Raw genomic sequence first — 21,154 nt, 5'->3', positions numbered from 1 at the left:
TGAGATGGGTCTTCCTACTCTGAACGCGAGAATCACCTGGAACAAACTGGCGCTATTTAGGAAAACCCATGAAGTAGCAAACTTACCCCCCGTCAAATTCTTGACTGATGATAAAAGACAAAGAAAATCAGCATTATGGGAGTGGAAACAACAATGTAAAGAAACCTTAGCGCAGTTGGGTTCAGATGAAGACACCTTGTGGCAGAATCCAGAGCTAGTAAAACGAAAACTACTGGACTGGATAGAAACCAACGAAAAAAGATCTTCGCATAAATGCATGCGGAACACTCCACCTGAAGCAAAAAGACGTAACACACTAGCGAAATACCTAACGTTATCACCATGTAAACGACTACGAAGACTATACCTGAAATTTCGCTTAAACATCTATGAAACGAAAGAGATTTTAATCCATCGAAGGAAGATCGCGGCAAGAAACTCGAAATGCAGGTTATGCGCAGAGGAAGATGAAAATCTAAAACACCTGGTCCTGCACTGTCCTGAACTCAAAGTTCAACGAGAAAAATGCTTAAAGAAAGAGAGATGTCGAGTCTTGTCGTATGGTCTGGAAGAATGGTGGACGCACCTCCACATCGGCGAAAGCAAATCCCTACTGATCGCAATAACGCGATTCCTCGACCAAATGCAAATTCGGTTAGAGGAGACTTCTCCATACGATGAGGATAAGACACTCACAAATGAATGATCAGGCGAAAAGTGGAGACAAGGATTAAGAATGTCATCCATTTCGTTCACACAGTTGCGAAAATAGAAGGCACGAAGAGCATTGAACTAAAAGAGAACTAGAAAAATCGCCTGAGCAAAGTTACACTAAAGTTCAGGCGTGACAAGCCAAGGAAAAAATTGTTTTGCAGTCATAACGCTCTCTGTTGCTCTTAGATGCAAATGATATATTTTAAAAAAGTGTTTTGTTCGTGTGTAAGATGTAAGTGTTTAAAAAAAAAAAGTTTTCAAAACGTTTGTAAAAACTGAATGAAAAAAAAAAAAAATACCCAAAGACTAAGCTGCACTGCACCAGGGCAGAACGATGTAAACCACTACAACCAGAACAGAGCAAACAAGTGTGCTGTTGCGGTTGAAAGAGGCACATCTGTCGGCTTCACTAAGGGCAATGGGTCCTGAGGGCACCACCAGCGTCAGTGCCGAAGCTGCCTGAATCAGGGCCTTGGCAAAGATGTCATATGTCTACAGTCTGAATTTCTCCCAATTATCTGGAATACGGAACTGAGTGGTGAATGGTACATGCAATGCATGTTGTGATTCCCTTGAGGTACCCCTGGAGTGGAAGTGATGGTTACACTTCTTGGAGGAAGAACAACAATGTTGCCTGGAAGAGTCACTTTGAGAGCACTACCTCTTCCTAAGGTTTTTCTTCTTTTTGTCCTTCCTAACAGGGGGTACCTTCTTCCCCTAGCTTATTCACCACAGTCTTCTTGACCTCCAATCCCAGGGACTTCAAAGGGCTTCCTTTACCATTCTTGTGCTAATAGGTCAAGAGCTTTGGGGCACACTCCCTCAGAGCCTTTGAACGCATCGATTGACAGAACTGCAATCCTCCATGTTGTGGTCCTCTACAAAGTAGTAGAGGAACACCCCGTGGGGGATCCAACATGGAAAGTTCCTCCCGCTATGCAAACACGACTTGAAGCCAAGGCCTTTGAAGGAGTAGGCATGACACTGTAAATTAGAAAGCTAAGTGGTATTCCATATGTAAGAACTGAGGTTATGGGGAGCAGCAAATTTATATATACTGGCCCCCGTGTCACGTCCAGGATCTGGGTGTGTAACCGTGCCGGGAGGAGTTGACACTGACTTGTGCTGTGCCCAATGATGTCCGAAAATGTTTTAGAAGTCACCTGGCACTGGAAAGACAATATCTAAGAAGAAACTGTGAGAGGAAGGAATCCATTAGACTAATGTTTATTATATCAAAAAGGCATGTATCCAAACCTGAATTAGGGGATCTGTACAGTTAGGAATGGCACTAATGTATACCATATATGAGGCTTTCCTAAGAATGGTGTCTTGTGAAAATTCATACTATAGCGATGTTGCATGGTGAAGCACATGCTAAGTAAGAGAGGGACAGACACAATAATTGGCAACATTTTAAAAAGTCAAGAAGTAGATTAGGTAGTATAGTGTGCTCACTTATAACCTTGACTTCATCTTGTACATTGAATCAAGTACACTGCACGTACAAAACTGAACTCTTGATGTACCACAGCCAACATCAAGTGGCATTACACTTCACCCCAAACCTTTAAAAAATAATTCAGAAGACATGTATTTAATTAAGCAGTTAAAGAGGTTTATGTTCAAATGTGATGTTCATTCAAATGATATTTACTCTTCAAAATATTGTGAAAAATGATTCTAAGAAATTCATGCAAAACGAAAAACAAAAAGGCATTTTCCAGTACATAAGTGATCAGGAAGAAAGGACAGTTTTTTTTCAGTCCTATATAATGTCCACATTTCTATCTCCGGGATACATCAACAGAATGTGATTCAAGTTTATCTTTGGAAGCAAAACGTTGGATTGTAGACAGTCTGCCATTTGTCATACAGTTTAGCGTTCTTTAAGGTATACTTTAAGTCCTGCGTTTGTACAAAAAAATGTCCCAACTTAAAGTTCTCTCAATGGTAAAGTTGAATGTATCGTTTTCTAATTCTTCCAGGCACAAGCCAAGAGATGCAGTCGAGAGCTTTACAACGCTTTAGGCATCACACACTTGCTCATCAGTTTATATTTAAACTTCAAACATCCATGGATAATTAGTAATTTTGGGAAGTAGATGTTTGTATATTGCGGAGAAGGAAGAGACTGGGCAAACAACAATTTTGCTCCAGTTAACAAGTCTACAATTTGGCAGATCGTAAACCAACCCAGAATGTCAGTAGGATGAAACGACTGTTGGTCATTGTGAATTGTAACCATCAGATTATCCAAGTTTACATTTGTGACCCTCTAGGCTAGAAGGGTCTGTGCATATCGGTAACAATGAGAGAGATATTGTGCACACCTTGTAAACATTATCTCAAACTGTTTAGTGCAAATTTATTTTCTAGAAGACTTTATGAAAACTAAAATAAATAAAAAAATAATGTCATATAAAATCCAAACTCATAGTTAAGTAAGTTCCCTGCTTCAAATTCCAATGCATTTGTAAATATACACCTGCCCTACATCTAGTTTGGTGCATACGGCGTTGCAGTCACCTGCTCTTTGGTGACTACAGAGGGAAACGAAAAACAAGGCCCTCATCTTTCAATCTAATGGTTGGGCCAAGTACTGCCTTAACAGGTCCTCACCTGCAGCTTTTCTCACAAAGGAGAAAAATGTCTGCACTTTCACCGTTTTAAAGTCTCGTAAGTTTATAGTTAGAATAAGTTTGGTTGGAAAAAGGGTGTTACAATTGCCCCACCATACATTACAAGGGTCTACACTCGCCATCATGTAGCTTGTCCATTTATCCTCTAATGAGGCACTATCTGACTTCTAACAGCAATTAAGGTCTTGCTGCTAATTACACTACTAATGAAGGGTAGTTTTCATTGATGGCACAATCCTTTGTTGCAGAATTCTGGGTTCCCTTCCCTCACAAAAGTACTTAGCTCAGCAATGAACCTTCTGCAAAATGTAGCTCAAACTTTCAAATGTAGGTAACATCTAAGCATATTCCACACAAAAAACAGTTAACTTCGCTGATTCTTTGCTCACCAACATCCTTTTGTCATCACTCAACAAATATTACGGTAAACACCAAAATTTTGGCCTGCCTTTCCAGAAACTTTTATTTATATATATTATTTTCCCCCCTTTGACAGTTCATAAATACATTTCTGGAGAGAATATACATAATGTCTACAGAGTAACCATTTTCAGTTAGAAACATCTGCTCCTATTATACACAACTAAAATATATAAAACAATTGTACAGGTTGATCCCAAAAATACAAGTTTGGCATTGCAAACACATTTTGACATCTACATGATGAAATTACGAAAGGCATCATGTTGTAAGGCCAATGTGGCTAATCAATTGCCACTGGTAGGATAATGGGGGGGACCAGTGACTGACATGTTCCGCTTCTTCAGGTGTAATGAGGTTGGAAGTTGATTTCAACAAGGCAAGTATCAAGTCATCTTTGTGCTGGCTATGATGTCTCCTATGGTTTGTTTCCAGAATACTTCAGGCTGAACTGCTCAGGTTAGTTTACTTCACTACCAGGTCACTCAGCGCGTCAGAGATCTCAGTATTGACCTGTGCGGAAATGCTGGCTGCCATGATATTCAGATAAATGTCGTACTGCTGGTCCATTCCAAGGTAGCTATCACTCATCAGATATAATGTGTAGATATACCTGGAAGAGAGAAACAAGAGAGTAACATGACTTTGCTTTCCTTCTACAGAGGGATACGCATGCTGCTTCAAAACTTTGTTGCCAGGGTAGAAAACACATTTTTTCTTAATGTTTCTCAATATTTCTAATCATTTGCAAAAGTGCAACTTGTAAGACTGTTTATTTATTTATTCGTATTCGTTAAGCGCACAGAATCAGCCCTGAGGCATCGTGGCGCTGGTTACAGAAATAGCGCTGGTTACAGGAATAGCGCGACTTAGTTACAGCATAGAGGCATACAAGCATACAGGTTTAGACAACAACAATATTTAGCAATGTGTGCCTGTTTGGCTGTAGGTAGAGGAAATTTAGTTAAAGAGAGAGGTTTTCAGTTTTTTTCTAAACGCTGTGAGGGAGCCTTCTGCTCTTAGAGCGTGGGGGAGATTGTTCCAGAGTTTTGGTGCTATGTAGGGGAAACCCCGCCCTCCTGCTGTAGTCTTATTGATGCGTGGTACAGTGAGTTGGTTAGTGTAGCACAGTCTGGTAGGTCTGGATGAGGTCGGTCTGAGAATAGTGTCTGAGAGATATGATGGTGCAGTGTGGTGGATACATTTGTGGGTAGTAGTCAGTACCTTGAAGGTGATGCGTTCTTTGACAGGGAGCCAGTGAACTGACTGTCTTGCCAGTGAGATGGGATTGACCTCCTGATACGATGACCAGTTGTTGGGGAGACTGGAGGAAATTAATGGCTTATTTTATTATGCTATACAAAAACAATTCGGGCCAAATTATGTTTTCAGAAGATAGTATGACGGGTCACTAAAGAATCCCAGTAGAGATGCTTAGGCTATGGACGATGAATGGTGGTGACCTATTGACAAAGCTGCTGCAGCCCCATCAAGTGGGAATATGCTGCCACAAAGATACTACCCATTCCTACTGTTTTGGGCATGACCATCAACCTTTTGTAAGAGGTTGTGAGGGATTCACAAGGAACACAAAATGTACCAGAATGTGGGCACCTGAGTAAACACAAATTGCAGTACTCACTAATTGCCCCTAGTCTGCAAAGGTCTTTGTGAGCCATAAATTACTTCTACTTTTGTTTAAGTGCTTCTCAACGCACAGACAGAAATAATGCCAGCACCGCGTACTGTATTTATTGGAAAACTGGGCTGTCACAGAAGCAAAAGCCACGAGAAACAAGATAAAAGGTAATGACGTTAAAATAACACTTGGAAAGTGAAGAAAAAAGTGTCAGTGTAATAGACAAGATAAGCAAGAAAGAATGGATGGGACAATCTTGATTTTCATGATTTAATATCAATATTTTTCATGATCACTTCCCCAAAAGGCATTTCGTGTCTGGAAAATGGCAACTCGATTGGCAGGCTTTTACAAATTAAGGTGCAATGTACAGCAATGTAGCAAAAGTGTGCAAATCGCACATAATGAGGTAACCTGTCAATTAGCAGCCAAGACCTGGAACTATTCATGCTTGGGCCCATCAGATACCCCTCCCGGCAATGGTCCTTCAACCGTCATCCATGCTTTGGCTCCGAAACAGCAGTGAACTTTGATGTTCCCAAACAGTTATGACTTTGCTCAAAGCCAAGAAGACTAATTACCTGCTGCACTCACAAACATCACCCTTGTCTGCGGTGAATTCGTAAATAAGCCACTAGAATGCAGTATGAAAGGACAACCTGCCAGAACTATCTCATGCAACTGTCTCTTATTAAGCCTGCATTCAGAGACCACCTGGCACCTTAGGCACAGGCTTTGCAGCATTCCTGCACTGTCTATGTGTGTTCAACCGGTGTACAAGAGAGCTGGAGAGCACCCATTCTTCTACTTACTCCCTAGACTTGAATACCCACCTGCAGCCAGGTTCTATTGACAGGAATGCACAGAGGTACTACAGGCACTCTTATATCAGGGTAGGATTTGATCTGTGGCTCCTCTGGGAACAAGGCCCTGGGCTGGGCTATCTGAATGCTCGTGAGGCCTCCTGGGAGTTTTATGGGTAGCTAATGGTGTCATAGGAGGTTGGGTTCCCCTTGGGCTGAGGCTGGGTTATTCTGGAAGCTGACCTGCATAATCCCACCTTGTCTACCCATCTCAACCTGGGACCTAGTTACCTTGTCCTGTTAATGGAGGGCATCAGGGGACTCTTAGGTTCTGAAAGATTATTGAGTGTGCTTACAAGCTTCCATTTGCTGTTCTGGAGCCCTTTTCATTAACAGAGACCGCTCATGTACATTATTTATTTGTGTTTGTGGAGTGCTAGATGCCACCTTCCAGCGACATGTCATTGCATGACATGACTGTACACAAATATGATCATAAATGATCAATGTTTTGCTCTTTCAGTGTACAATCTGTTCTCAGACACTACCAATTATAGTAATAACCTTATATCTGTAAAGCTGTGCTTTAGTATATTATGTCGTTTTATAGCTATTATATGTTCAGCTCAATATTTCCAATCATTATTTTCTTCACTCTATATCGGTTGCACTATGACTGACTTATTCTTCTCTCAAGCACAAAAAATACAAACAACTGCAGAAAAGGCTGCTCTGGGGTGTGCATGAAAGTGGAGGGTCTGCAGCCTGTGGATCGGATGGAGGGAGAGCGATGCAAAGAATAGCATAAGAAGAAGACATGCACAACTGTGTACTACGCTTCCGCTATGCAGAAGTTGGAGATCCACAGCTGAGAAGTACCAGAGTTAAGGTAAGTGTGGTGAGTGGGAAATGGTAGGGGGTTATGGAGGGTGGTGCAGGAGGGGCCACAGGCAGCAACGGGTGGTGCGGGGGGATGCATGGGGAGATGAAAAAAGCTGCCTTGCAGGAGGTGGCATATTAACAGCAACCTTCTTCAACATCATTCTTTCAACAGGAGAATTAGGATTTATATCAAAATGGAGATCTGTGCTTCTAGTTATGAGTCAATGTACTATGTAATATGTGAAGATTGATGCATCATTCAAAGCTGAGCTGGAAACCTGTACAAATGGTATAATAAAAATGTAAGGATCTTTTACTTTATTTCTCTAACAGAAGTACAAAATATAAGCCTTTTTGTTTCCTGAAGTGTAGGAGCTGAAACTGAACAAAGAATACGATAGGCGGAATGTTCTATTCAGTGACTGCACTAGAGGAAAACAAGCTTAACTGTTACCGGGAGACTTGAAATGTGGTATTCTTTGGACCAGCATGGCTTGGGTTCTGTAGTCCTCTTAACATCGATTTGTGCAGATAGTTTTGAGTTGTGCTGGCTTTTATACAGTGGAAACCTAGTTATGCAGCAACGGAGTGCTGCACAACAAGGGGATACAGTGCTAGGGCACAATAATATGGATCCAATTATAAGGATAGGCTACTAAGGATTCACTTTCAAGGTCATGGAGAAAGGGGATACAGAGAGTATATGTAGGAGGATATAGGCCAAAGTAATGAGCGGGAACCATTCTTGATTCTTTTTTTGCGGGGTATGCAGCTGTGCTTCTGCTGACGTTGTATTGTTCTCCAGCATTGGATCTTTCATAGATTCACATGCTGTGAATATTCCCCCTCGTCAGGTTGGCAATACTTTGTAACATAGAGTAGTTTAACTTTACTCTGAAAACTTCAGTCACTTTAGTGCTCTATCATAGTCATTTTGGGTCATACTGCCCCCATCCAATAGGAAAGGCTCCCTTAGCTCCACCCCTGGTAGTCATCTTCAGATGTGTTACTGCAGGTTTCATGTTGGGAGTCCTCATAAAAATATCTCTTTGTTATTCAACGTTTTTTCATAGTATTCAACAAAATATTTCCATTTCAATGACAGTCGAGGATCCTTTGCTCCGGTGACACCTGTTTTTTTTCCTCTGGTGATTCACCATCGGTTCCGTGAGCAGATTCTCGTCTCCGACTCTTCACCAGCGTTGAGGCCTACATCATGCTGAATCCAAAAGGAAGAGTCTCTTCAAGGACTGCGCATGCTGCAGGCTGAAGAATGTCTTTGTGGAGAATCTCCACGACAACTGCCTTTACTGCTTGCACCCAACACACGTCATACAGGAGTGTGACATCTGCCAAACGTTCTCGAACAAAACACTCTGAGACCACCACCGAAGGTTGGTAGCACAGCTCGATTACGCTAGGGTGTGGGGAGGCCTCTGACTCGGTCCTTGGTGTCACCTCACTCAGCAAGGCAGAATGATGCAGTGTACCACCGCTAGTAAGAGGTTTAGGTCGTATGAGGAGGCATCTAGGACCTGGAAGAAGGCTAACATGACACCTCCATCTGGGTCTTGTTCACAGAAAAAGGCATCTTCTCCATTGACAACCTAGTAGTCTTCGAAAACTAAAGACAGGTCGACACACACAAAGTCATTGAGCGATATGCTGTCAACGTCCACAACAAGGACTATGACTCTTTCATTGACTTCAAGATCCTTGTCCCCGACTACAGCAAAGGTGACGACACCTTCAATGACCATATTAATCCATTCGTAGATAATACACTGCTACACAGTCGACGACAACGGTAAGGAGCGCAATTCATTCTGGCACTACTACACCATTGTCCCATGCAACTGCTTTGGCTATGCTGCCACAACCAGCTTGCTCTCTTCCACTGGCGATTGGGATTACCCCAGAGAAAGTACGGTAGTCAATGGCTCCACCGCAAGATATCATCCAGCCCAGCAAAGAGCTAGTAGATCCAATAGCGGTCTTTGCTGACAAAGAGACGGCTGTGGGGAGATCTCCTCCAGCCCCAAATGGAGCATGCCTCTACCTAGGGCAGCTCCAACTCAGGCTTGACTCCCTAGGACAATATCACCAGGGTTAGCCCCCCCGCACCCCTCCAACACCTCTTGCACCGCCTAGGGACATCTCTGTCGATATTCTGGACACTCTGAAATCATTAGTGTCAGAGATTAAGTACAGGGTGCACAACCCTGCAACACCTCAACTTGGTGGAAGTGGTCTCCATGCCCCCCCTCGGCCTGTGAGGGAATACCACCCCACAATGCCAGAACAACTCACTGACACAGAGTCAGATGATGATGATGTCCCAGAATACCAAGCCTCCATACACACAACGGATACGGGCACAGATGAATTAAATGACATCATACCTAAAGACAGCAAACCAGATGAGGTACTCCTACAAGATTCTCTCCTGGACGAAATAGGCTCTTTCCTTGTCTTAATGTCAAGGGGAACAAAGATGTTTGGCCTAGCTCGAGATGAACAGAAAAAGGAAAGCTTGCTGCACTAGCAGCAGGAACAGCACTGGAAGTTGGTTGCAGCCATACTCCTGCTGGACAACCAATGAGAATAAGGTTTGCTAACAATGACCAACCCTTCCTTGGCTCCTCCCAAGGAGGTTTAGCAAGAAATATAAGGTGCCACACTCAGTCCCTACATGCCTTAGGTCATAAACCAACCCCAGACACTGTGGTGTCGGCAGCAGCTTGTAAATGTTCTGTCAACCCCTCTACTTCTTGTTCAGTCCCCCAGATAAAGAAGGGAAATGGCTTGACACATTTGGGAAGAGGGTGATTACGACAGCCACCACAACCATCAAGGCAGCCAATGCCATAGGTATTCTCTCTAGATAGGACCAGGAGCTCTGATTCAAAATGGGCCCCATCCTAGAGTTCCTCCCAGACGACAAAAATCAGGAGGCCTTCAGTCTTCTCCGGGAAGGGAAGGCAGCATCTGATCATGCGCTATTTGTGTCTGTGTACATTGCGGACAACAGATTATAGCAGCTGGGGAATGGTGCAGTAATTTGCTGACAAGGTTGGATCAAGGCTACAAACCTCTGGCCTGAGGTTTAGGCAAAGGTTGTCGACATGCGTACAAGGGCAGTGATCTCTTCGGCAAGAAGGTCGATGAGACACTGCAGGCCATTAAGACAGATATGAACACTGCACACTGCTCGGGCACGTTGCAGCAGAGGCGCCATTCCTCTCGTTCTGGAAAATCCTGTTTCTCAAGAACTACACAGGAGTATCGACCTCCCTACCAGTTCCCATCATCGTCTTACAAGTCCCCCTCCTATGCCAGATGCGTATAGGAACAAGTCACCAACTTACAAGGGTAATGAACACTGACGAGGCTCTTTACACTCCAAAGGCCAACCGGCAAAATAAACCTGACCCACCTCGGGTACAGCCACCCCACTTTCGCACCACAGTGGGGTTGAAGGCTGTTTCAGTTCATCAATGAGTGGCACAACATCACCACTGACAAGTGGGTGCTATCCCTTCTCTGGCAGGGCCACATGCTGGAGTTTGTCAAATGGCCTTCCACCATACCCCCGTGGCCAAAGGCAGAGAAGCAAATACAGCTGCTACAACAGGAGGTCCAAGCGCTGTTATCCAAAGTGGCCACCGAGAAGATTCCATGAAGCCAACAAGTCTACTCAAGGTATTTCCCAGTAAGGAAAAAGACAGGGGGTGGGAGGCCCATAAGAGACCTCTGATTGCTAAACAAATTCTTAAAAGCCCAAACTTTCAAGATGGTAACGCTGCAGCAGGTACTGTCTCAGTATCAAGAAGGAACAAGTTACTTACCTGTAACTGTTGTTATCCAGCATGGGTCTGGCATAGATTCACATGCTCATGAATGCACACGTCAGACTGGGAATCCTCGGTAAAAAGAAAGCAGTCTTGCTTTAAAGCATAAAAACTGCCTCTCTGTTGGCCCCTACTCTGTCAGGGACTGTGGTATAATCTTAATATCAAACAAAGGAGGGTGTCCCGACAGGAAAAAACATCTGGTTTAACAGTGATATGAGTTGCTGTAAATGTCTCTAGGAGACTTACCATACCGTGTTCGCTATTTGCACACTATATGATCCCCTTATTGTAAGCTCTTAGTTGTGTGAAAGCTGAACCACTATGCAATAAGTCCCAGTGCTTATATATGTTTCACAATTATTTATTTGTAATGTACAATGCATACACATATGTTATCTAACTGTCAGGGCAACCTTTGCCCCCCACAAATTATCAAAGATGCGGCAAGAGACCTCTTGCCATTCATCACAAGACTCATCAACGCCTCCTTCTCCTCAGGTACCGTCCCCAGAAACCTCAAAGAGTCCTGGGTCCTCCCCCTTCTCAAAAAGCCTTCTCTGGACCCCTCCATTCCCACCAACTACAGACCTATTACCACCGTCCCCTTCCTGCTCAAGATATTAGACAAGACAGCCTACCAACAAATTCAAAAATACCTTGAACTGAACCATCTCCTCGGTATCCGGCAATCAGGCTTTAGACCCCAACATGGGACAGAAACAGACCTCATCGACCTGAAGGCTCAAATTGACACTCTTCGAGACAACGGGAAAACGGCTTTATTGCTTCTCCTTGACCTCTCCGCGGCATTTGATCTAGTTTATCACAAAATCTTATGCAATCACATGGGTTCAGCTGCCACTTTTCCCAAGAAGTCATCAGCTGGATCGAGTCATTCCTCAGCAACAGATCCATGAGTGTCTTCTCCACCACAGCTGCCGCCGACCCCATCACATGCAGAGTCTCCCAGGGCTCATGTGTCTCCCCCACACTGTACAACGTGTTCACGAAGCCCCTGTTTGATGATCTAGATGGTCTGGGTATCACCTACACTAATTATGCCGATGATACCCAGATCCTCATCCCGTTGACGGGAGATTACAACCATGATTTGGCCTTGGTGAACAGGGTGTACCTCATCATCCAGGCATGGATGGCATCTCACAGTCTATGCCTGAATGATGACAAGACTGAACTCATTATACTTGGTTCCACCGCAAACATAACCAAATTGGACCACAACTACACCAGCTTCATTATAGACGGGAACCCGATCAAAGTAGCTAAGGAAGTGAAAACCCTAGGAATATATATCGACTCCTCCCTCTCCTTCCACAAACAGGTTAGCTCTATGGCATCCTCCACGGCCTACACATGTAAGCTTATAAGAGCAGCCAAACCCTTCTTATCCTCCCAGAGCTGCATTACACTAGCCAGAGCCCTCGTATTATCAAAACTGGACTATTGCAATGCCCTCTACGTAGGAGCTAGCAAACAGGTTATAACAAAATACAGACGCTACAAAATAACGCTCTCAGAGCAGCACTCAGCATCCCCAAGAGAGAACATATCTCCAACATTAGGAGAGCCCATAACTGGCTCAACACAACAGATAAAATCCTGCTCAAAGTTGCCTCACTAACACACAAATGCCTCAACAACGCTGCCCCCCGCTACCTAGTCGACAGAATAAGTAAACACACCTCCAACAGACCTACCAGAACCTCCAACGCTAATCTTCTCACAGTTCCCAGATTCAAACGCACCAAAATGGGTGGAAACAGCTTCCAGGTGAAAGCAGCCCAACACTGGAACTCCCTACCACCTTCTTTAAGTACACCCCAAACCTACACACACTTTAGACGCAACTACATACACTGGATAAAGAACAATGACCGCTAACTCCATCCATCCCACCTCACCGCTATCCACCTTGTAAATATGTATATTTGTAAATCCGTAAACTTTTGCCTTTTGCATCACTGCTTCAACCATCTATTATCCATTGTTTTTACTGTATTGTATCTATAAAACCATTGTAATTACTGTACTGCATTATAACATGTAACCAAGCTGCGAATAACCTTGTTGCACCTGCGCCCTCATACCCTTGGGTCCGGTGCGCAATACAAATGAATAAACTAAACTAAACTTATCAAAAACTATTTAAACATACATTTGAAAAAGACCTTTCAAAACTAATTAGGGAAAGAAGAAAGAGGTGAATGTTTTGTAGATTAAATACAGCATCTACTAATGTACAAAGAAGAAAGAATTTAAACAAAAATGCACATAACACATTTGTAGCATTTCATATTAACACAATAGTTTGACCACAACCTTGTTGTTAAGTGGCAAAAAAAGGGGCAGCTACAGCTACAACTGGCACACACTGCGCTGTCCTATTGAGTCCAATTAGAATAACACAAGGTTAGGCCATTTAACATTAATCGCTAGTGTGTGTGTGGGGGGTATCTGGACTGGGTAGGGTCGATCCGGGGTCTATGCAAGGTGCTGGTGTGGATCCAAGTCAGCGCACGTAGCTTGCCCGTTGAAGTCAAAGTGCAAGCAAGCATACGTTTCGACGGTGTGCAGAAATGTCCTTCTTCAGGACCAAAGGATTTGAATATGTCTAGCTGACCCCTCACAGTGTAATGCTACACTTGAACATTAGGCAGGGACACTGAGAAGTCTTGCCGGCGGCGAGTGGAGAGATCCATCATGTTTGAAGTTAAGTGTGGAGCTTGGCACCATCAGAGATGGCCGATCCTTGGATGTGCCTTTGTCTGCAGGCACGGCGTGTGGAGAAAACAATGTCTCTTGCAGCGTGGCAGTATGGAGCCGTTCCCCGGTAGATAGCTACGGCTGAGCTTCTCATCCGGTGTGGTCCAGACTCACATGTAGTAGTAGCGTTTGAGCAAATGTTGACTGTAGTAGCTGGAAGCTCTGGACAGGGGGAGGTTAGCTTTGCAAGCAGTTGTGAGTGAAGGTTGCCAAGTCAAAACTGCCTTTCTCCTATAAACCAATCACTGAAGTCTGGGTCATACTGCAGCTATCCAATGACAATCGTCTCCCTAAGCCCCACCACCGGTGGCCATCTTCAGAGTTTGTAGCACGTGAAGTGACAGTATGAACCAAGAAGAGCCACAGTGGGGAAGGAGGGAGGGTTTGCATGTGAATCCATGCCAGATCCATGCTGGAGAACAACAGTTACATGTTAGTAACTTGTCCCTTCTCCAGCATGGGGTCTGGCATGGATTCACATGCTCATGAATACGAATAAATAGCAGTACAGAAACACAACCACGGGAGGTGGCAAGGCTCAACAGAAGTACAATCACTTTCCCCTTGAACACACTCACCTCAAACAAACAGGTTGTGCAGCACTGCCTGGCTGACTCTGGACTCCTCCCTGGAATACCTGTCGACACAGTAGAATTTCGTGAAGGTGTGTGTCGACCTCCACGTAGCAGCCCTGCAAATGTCCAGCAGGTGAACACCAGAGAGGAAAGCCTTAGTAGCAGCGATGGCTCTGGTGGAATGGGCTCTCGGGCGGCTTGGAAGGGTCTGTTGGCCAGCTGATGACCGTGCATGATACAACTGGAGAGCCACCTGGCTATAGAAGCCTTTGACAGGGCCTTCCAATGGTTCACAGATCCAAAATTTACAAAGAGTTAGAGTTGTTTTCCGAAAAGCCTTAGTGCGTGCGGCATAGAACTCGCCCTGATGCCCGAGGTCTTGACCGTGCTTTACAAAATAAATAAATAAAATAACTAGCTTCAGGCACGCGCAACGTCCTGCGTATGCAGCAACTTCTCAGTGGGTGAAGAAGGGTCTGGAAAGAAAACTGTCAGTACCAAGGGTTCATTGAGATGGAATTCAGAATGAACCTTTGGCATGAAGGAGAGGTGGATCCGTAATACCACGCTTGTAGCATGGAAGGACAAGTATGGGCATTCGTAGGATAGAGCCTGAATCTCCCCGACCCGCCTGGGCCGAGGTGATGGCCACCAGGAAAGCCGTCTTCCATGAGAGGAACTTCAGAGGGGCCTGATACAAAGGCTCAAATGGAGGTCCCATGTGCTTAGTAAGAACTACATTGAGCTCCCAAGCCAGAGCAGGAGACTTGACTGGTGGAAAAGTCCTGAAGAGGCCTTTGAGAAATTCCTTGACAAGTCTGAGACCACAGAGAGGGTTCTACCCGATCTTGTGCATCGGGAAACGGCCGTGAGATGCACCTTGATGGATGCGTGGGCCAAACCAGCCTTGGCCAAGGACACGTATGGCAGGAGTTGTGGAGCCGTGATGCGTAGAGGTGCGATCCCTTGAGTCCTGCACCACATAGTGAATCATTTCCACTTATGGCCGCAAACATGAAAGCGTAGAGCAGGGGGTGCACAACTGATTTTGACAGAGGGCCGAAAGTACCTTACATGAGGGCTATAGTGGGCCGAAAAGTAAAAGTGGGCGGGACGGTAGGCGGGACATGTCAGGAGGCTTTTTCAACCCCCAATTTGTATTAAACACATGGAAAAAGAATATGTTTTTGAGGGGTAACGATTTTTATTGCATTTCAAAACTTACATTTTGTACTACACATTTTCTATTGTTATCATTTATTTCGATTTAGTTATTGTATATCGTCTCTTTAATTAAATTATATATATTTTATTGACCCTTGATTGGACATTCCGTTATTTTCGACTGCTATAGTTTGCTGTTTGGGTTGCCCAAGAGGAGTATGGCCTTCGTTGAGTCAGGTTTCCTCAAAAAAGCTAACTGTGCCTGTTTTAGCTTTATTATTGAGTTCACTCGTGGAGTGCAACACTATGCCCCATGGCTCCCACCCCTAACCAAACACTATGCCCCATGGCCCCCTCACCCCCAACCAAACACTATGCCCCATGGCCCCCTCACCCCCAACCAAACACTATGCCCCATGGCTCCCACCCCCAACCAAACACTATGCCACCTGTCCCTCACCCCCCAAGCAAACACTATGCCCCCTGTCCCTCACCCCAACCAAACACTATGCCCCATGGCCCCCAACCAAACACTATGCCCCATGGCTCCCACCCCCAACCAAACACTATGCCCCATGCCCCCCACGCCTCAAGCAAACACTATGCCCCCTGTCCCTCACCCCCAACCAAACACTATGCCCCATGTCCCCCTCCAACCAAACACTATGCCCCATGGCCCCCTCACCCCCAACCAAACACTATGCCCCATGGCTCCCACCCCTAACCAAACACTATGCCCCCTGTCCCTCACCCCCAAGCAAACACTATGCCCCCTGTCCCTCACCCCCAACCAAACACTATGCCCCATGGCTCCCACCCCCAACCAAACACTATGCCCCGTGTCCCTCACCCCGCAAGCAAACACTATGCCCCCTGTCCCTCACCCCCAACCAAACACTATGCCCCATGGCCCCCTCACCCCCAACCAAACACTATGCCCCATGGCTCCCACCCCCAACCAAACACTATGCCCCCTGCCCCTCTCACCCCCAACAAAACACTATGCCCCCTGCCCCTCTCACCCCCAACAAAACACTATGCCCCCTGGCCCTCTCACCCCCAACCAAACACTATGCCCCCTGGCCCTCTCACCCCCAACCAAACACTATGCCCCCTGGCTCCCACCCCCAACCAAACACTATGCCCCCTGGCCCCCACGTCTCAAGCAAACACTATGCCCCCTGTCCCTCACCCCCCAAGCAAACACTATGCCCCCTGTCCCTCACCCCCCACCAAACACTATGCCCCATGGACCCCTCACCCCCACCCAAACACTATGCCTCATGGCTCCCACCCCCATCCAAACACTCTCAAACATGCACCCAAACAGACCCAAACCCCCCCAACTCAGCACACAAACTCTGAAGCATGCACCCATACATGCATCTCAACATACACAACACAAACATACAAAAACAAACATTCATGCACACCCGAACCCCCACCCCCCAACTCAGCACACACACTCTCAAGCATACACCATGCACCCATACAGACTCAAACCCCCCACCCCCAACTCAGCACACACATTCTCAAACATGCACCCATACAGACCCAAACCCCCCACCCCCCAAATCAGCACACTCTCAAACATGCACCCATACAGACCCAAACCCCCCACCCCCCAACTCAGCACACACACTCTCAAACATGCACCCATACAGACCTGAACCCCCCACCCCCCCAACTCAGCACACACTCTCAAGCATACACCATGAACCTATACAGACCCGAAGTCCCCCACCCCCCCAACTCAGCACACACTCTCAAGCATGCACCCATACATGCATCTCAACATACACAACACGAACATTCAAAAACAAACATTCATGCACATCCGACACCCCCCACGCCCCCATCTCAACATACAACACAAGCACTCAAAAACAAACATTCATACACATCCGACACGCCCCCCCGCCCCCCATCTCAACATACACAACACAAACACTCAAAAACAAACATTCATACACATCCGACACGCCCCCCACCTCAAAATACACAACACAAACACTCAAAAACAAACATTCATACACATCCGACACGCCTCGCCACCCCCTATCTCAACATACACAACACAAACACTCAAAAACAAACATTCATACACATCCGACACGACCCCCCACGCCCCCATCTCAACATACACAACACAAACACTCAAAAACATTCATACACATCCGACACAGTCCCCCCAACCCCCCATCTCAACATACACAACACAAACATACAGCAGAACAGACCCGACACACAAACACAAACACACAGACCACTTACCGGACGTGCTGGAAGGCAGGTAAGCTGGAACGCTGGCGAGGTAAGTGGAATCGTACTACGGCTGGCGTGGCAAGCAAGGCTGAAATGCCTTCTGGCATCAAGCCTTACTGGCCACGCCAGCCGTAGTGCTGGCATTCCATTGGTGCAGCACACACGCACTACGTGGCTCGTAGGAGTGATGTGGTGCGTGTGTGCTGAGCCAATGACGGCCAGTGTTTTGTCCGGCCCGGAAGACAACAAAGACTTTCCTAATGGAGGGCGGCCGATGCTGCTTGCGGGCCGCCCTCCATTAGCAAAGTCTTTGTGCCTTACGGGCCGGAAAAAACAGCATGGCGGGCCGCAACTGGCCCGCGGGCCGTATGTTGTGCACCCATGGCGTAGAGGATGCTCTAGCCTTGGCCAGGACCTTCCTGCATTCCCGGGGAATGTCATAGTATCCAAATTCTAGGACTGCAGGAGCCAAACTGTGGTTCAGCGATGCTGCATCGTGGTACAATATCGTTCCTCCTTCTCTGGAAATGAGATCAGGAAGAGGAGGCAGCCTGATGGCCGGTGCTATTGCCATTCGGAGAAGCTCTGGTTACCAGATCTGGCGAGAGCATGCTTGTGCAATGAGAATCATCTTGCTGTGGCAAAGTTTGAGTGTGTTGATCACACGTAACAACAGCATTATCGGGGGAAACGCGTAGAGGAAGAGGCCCTAACATGTGAATGAGAATGCATCATCCAGGCTCCTCGGTGGGGGCAATCTGCTGGTGAACGTCTGGCACTTCAAATTAGCTGCCGTGGCAAAGAGGTCGATCCTGGGGCGGCCCCACATGCAGAAAAGACGTGACATCTGTGTATCTGGAGTTCCCAATCGTGGCACGATTGCAGATCCCTGCCGGGGGAGTCTGCGATAGTGTTCTTGATGCCCACCAGGTGAAATGGGATAAGAAACATGTCTTGAAGAATGGCCCAGAGGCACAGTGCCTGCACCTCCATGGAGAGCGGGTCCCGCCCTGTTTCTGGATGTAGAACATAGGGGGGGTGTTGTCTGTGACGATCCTTACCATTTGTCCCTGCAGGAGAGGTAGGAAAGACCTGAGAGCCCACAACACAGCCCGCAGCTCCAGGACATTGATGTGCAGAGCCTTCTCCTGGGTAAGCCAGAGTCCTCTGGCGTGAGACTGTCCGGTGTGGGCCACCGAACTGTCTAAAGAGGCGTCTGTGGTGACCGTTGCCGGACACGGGGCGGGGGCTTGAAACAGGGCTCCTTGTGCGAGGTGCTTGTGTACTCCCTACGAACAAATAGATTGTCTGAACTCCTGGTTGAGGCGATTTTGTCTGTCCACTTGCCTGTGATCTGAAGCCATCTGGCATCGAGGTACTCCTGTAGCAGCCTCATATGCAGCCTGCAGAACGGAATCAGGTGAATATAGGTTGACATTATACCCAGAAGCGATTTGATGTTGCGCACCTCCTTGACTCTTGTCATGGTCCGTCCGCGTAACTACCCCAATATGGCTGCCACGGTCTCCTCTGAGGGGAATGCCAGAGATGCCACTGTGTCGAGATGGCCGCCCAGAAATAGCGCGTTCTGTGATGGCACCACGGCGGATTTTGGATAATTGACGGAAAATCAGAACTCCGTCAGGAGGCGTATGGTCTTGTTGGTGTGCTGCACCGCCAGGGCTTGAGAGGGGGACCAGATGAGCCAGTCTGCCAGGTATGGATAAACGTGTACACCCTTGAGGCGCAGGTGGTCTGCCACCGGTGCTAGGCATTTTGTGAACACCTTCAGAGCCGACTTCAGGCCAAAGGGTAGAGCCTTGAACTGATAATGACGTCCTAGATCCACAAAGGGTAAGACCTTTCGATGCTTTGGGTGTACGGGGACGTGAACATCGGCATCCTCCAGGTCTAGTGTAGCTAGGATGTCCCTTTCTTCCAGTTGGCCTAGAACTTTCTGCAATGTGACCATCCTGAACTTTTAAGACTTCCGGTATTTGTTGAGGCGTTGCAAATCAAGGAGCCATCCTCCTGACTTCTTCCTGACTAGAAAGTATCTGGAGTACACTCCGGAGCCCCGGAGACGCAGAGGGACTGTTTCTATTGCCCCTTTTGTAACATTGCATGTACCTCTCACAGCAGTCGGTCCAAGTAGTAGTTCCGTTATTGCCACCAGAGGGATGTGTGGACACCTGTGTTCGAATTCCAGGGTGTGTCCTTAGCGTATTACGTCCAGCACCCATTCGTCGGTGGCCGGGTCAGGCTTGTTTGGGCGTTTGAACTTTTGTCTGTGAATGACGCCGACGTTGAGCTCCATAGCCAAAGGCCTGCCATAGGCTTATGCATGACTCTTGTGAAGAGGAGCTGGAGGGTTTCGGTAGGAGCTGGCTGCGTAGCCCTTAGATAATCTGAACTTTCCTCTGGATGACCGAAGTACGAGGATCGTCGTCGTAAGGTCCACAACGACCTAGCAGTCTCTGCGTCCGTTTTTATTGCTTGCAATGTCTCATCCTCCACCTTTCCGAAAAGGTTATCTCCATCGAAGGGCATACTGATGATCTTCGATTGCACATCCGGCCGGAAATTGGTAGCTTTAAGCCATCCCTGTCTTAGCACCACTCCATTGCCCATCTGGCAAAAACCCGAGTCTGCCACATCCAAAGCCACAGTAATGGTGTGATTGGAAACTACCTCTCCTTCCTGGAACAGGGCTAAAGCCTCTGTTTTCTTGTCCTCTGATAGGAAATCCAGGATTGGACCAAGCTCATACCATAACTCCCTGTTATAGCGAGCTAGTTTGGACAGGGCATTAGCAGCTTTTAATGTTGAGGCGGCCGTATAAATAATGCACTTGCCCATTGCATCCAGCTTCTTCCCTTCCTGGTCAGGAGGAACCAAGCATTTTGAGGATGGGTTGGCCGACCGTTTACTTGCTGCAGTTGAGACTACCGAGTCCAGGGATGGTTGGAATCTTAGGCATTTAGGTGCCAAATCTGGGACCCTATAATTCTTCTCCAGCCTGTCCCATCGCGGCAGGGCCGAATTTGGGGTCTTCATAAGGGCTAGGACCTCTTCTTCACATATGTCATCCAGTAGTGGAATAGAAGTGTCAGACTTCCTGGATGATTCCTGTCTCTTAGACAGGAATCCCTCCTTCTTCTCCTCGGGTACCAAGCTTTGACAACATGGAGTGGAAGGAGCCCACTTCACCCGGAGGTGACGCCCTGGGAGCGTCATCTGCACCCAGAGGTAGTCCGTCCGCCGTTATGAAGTTGTCAAACTCCTATGTGTCAGTTCCTGTATCCTACGCCGCTGTTTCTGTTAGGGGCGGGTCGTCCACCAGTGCCGTGGAGGGTGGTATCGGCTGTCTCAGCACTGGTGGGCATGGGCAAATCCTATGCATTGGCGGGTT

General features: G+C 46.7%; 1 protein-coding gene across 2 annotated transcripts in view; it reads right to left on the bottom strand.

Annotated features, from left to right (window-relative positions):
* Window positions 1-2,310: 2,310 nt before the first annotated feature.
* Window positions 2,311-21,154, bottom strand: part of ASCC3 (activating signal cointegrator 1 complex subunit 3) — a 2,962,611-nt gene continuing 2,943,767 nt past the window's right edge. For both annotated transcript variants that reach the window (XM_069606524.1, XM_069606525.1), the window contains exon 43: window positions 2,311-4,389. In XM_069606524.1, coding sequence (XP_069462625.1) covers window positions 4,242-4,389 — 148 coding nt within the window. In that variant the 3' untranslated portion in view covers window positions 2,311-4,241. The remainder of the gene's footprint in view (window positions 4,390-21,154) is intronic.

The sequence above is a fragment of the Ambystoma mexicanum genome, chromosome 4p, assembly GCF_040938575.1.
Source record: "Ambystoma mexicanum isolate Mex_15411 chromosome 4p, UKY_AmexF1_1, whole genome shotgun sequence".
Taxonomy (NCBI): Eukaryota; Metazoa; Chordata; class Amphibia; order Caudata; family Ambystomatidae; genus Ambystoma; species Ambystoma mexicanum.
This window is presented reverse-complemented; position numbering and strand designations above follow the sequence as displayed.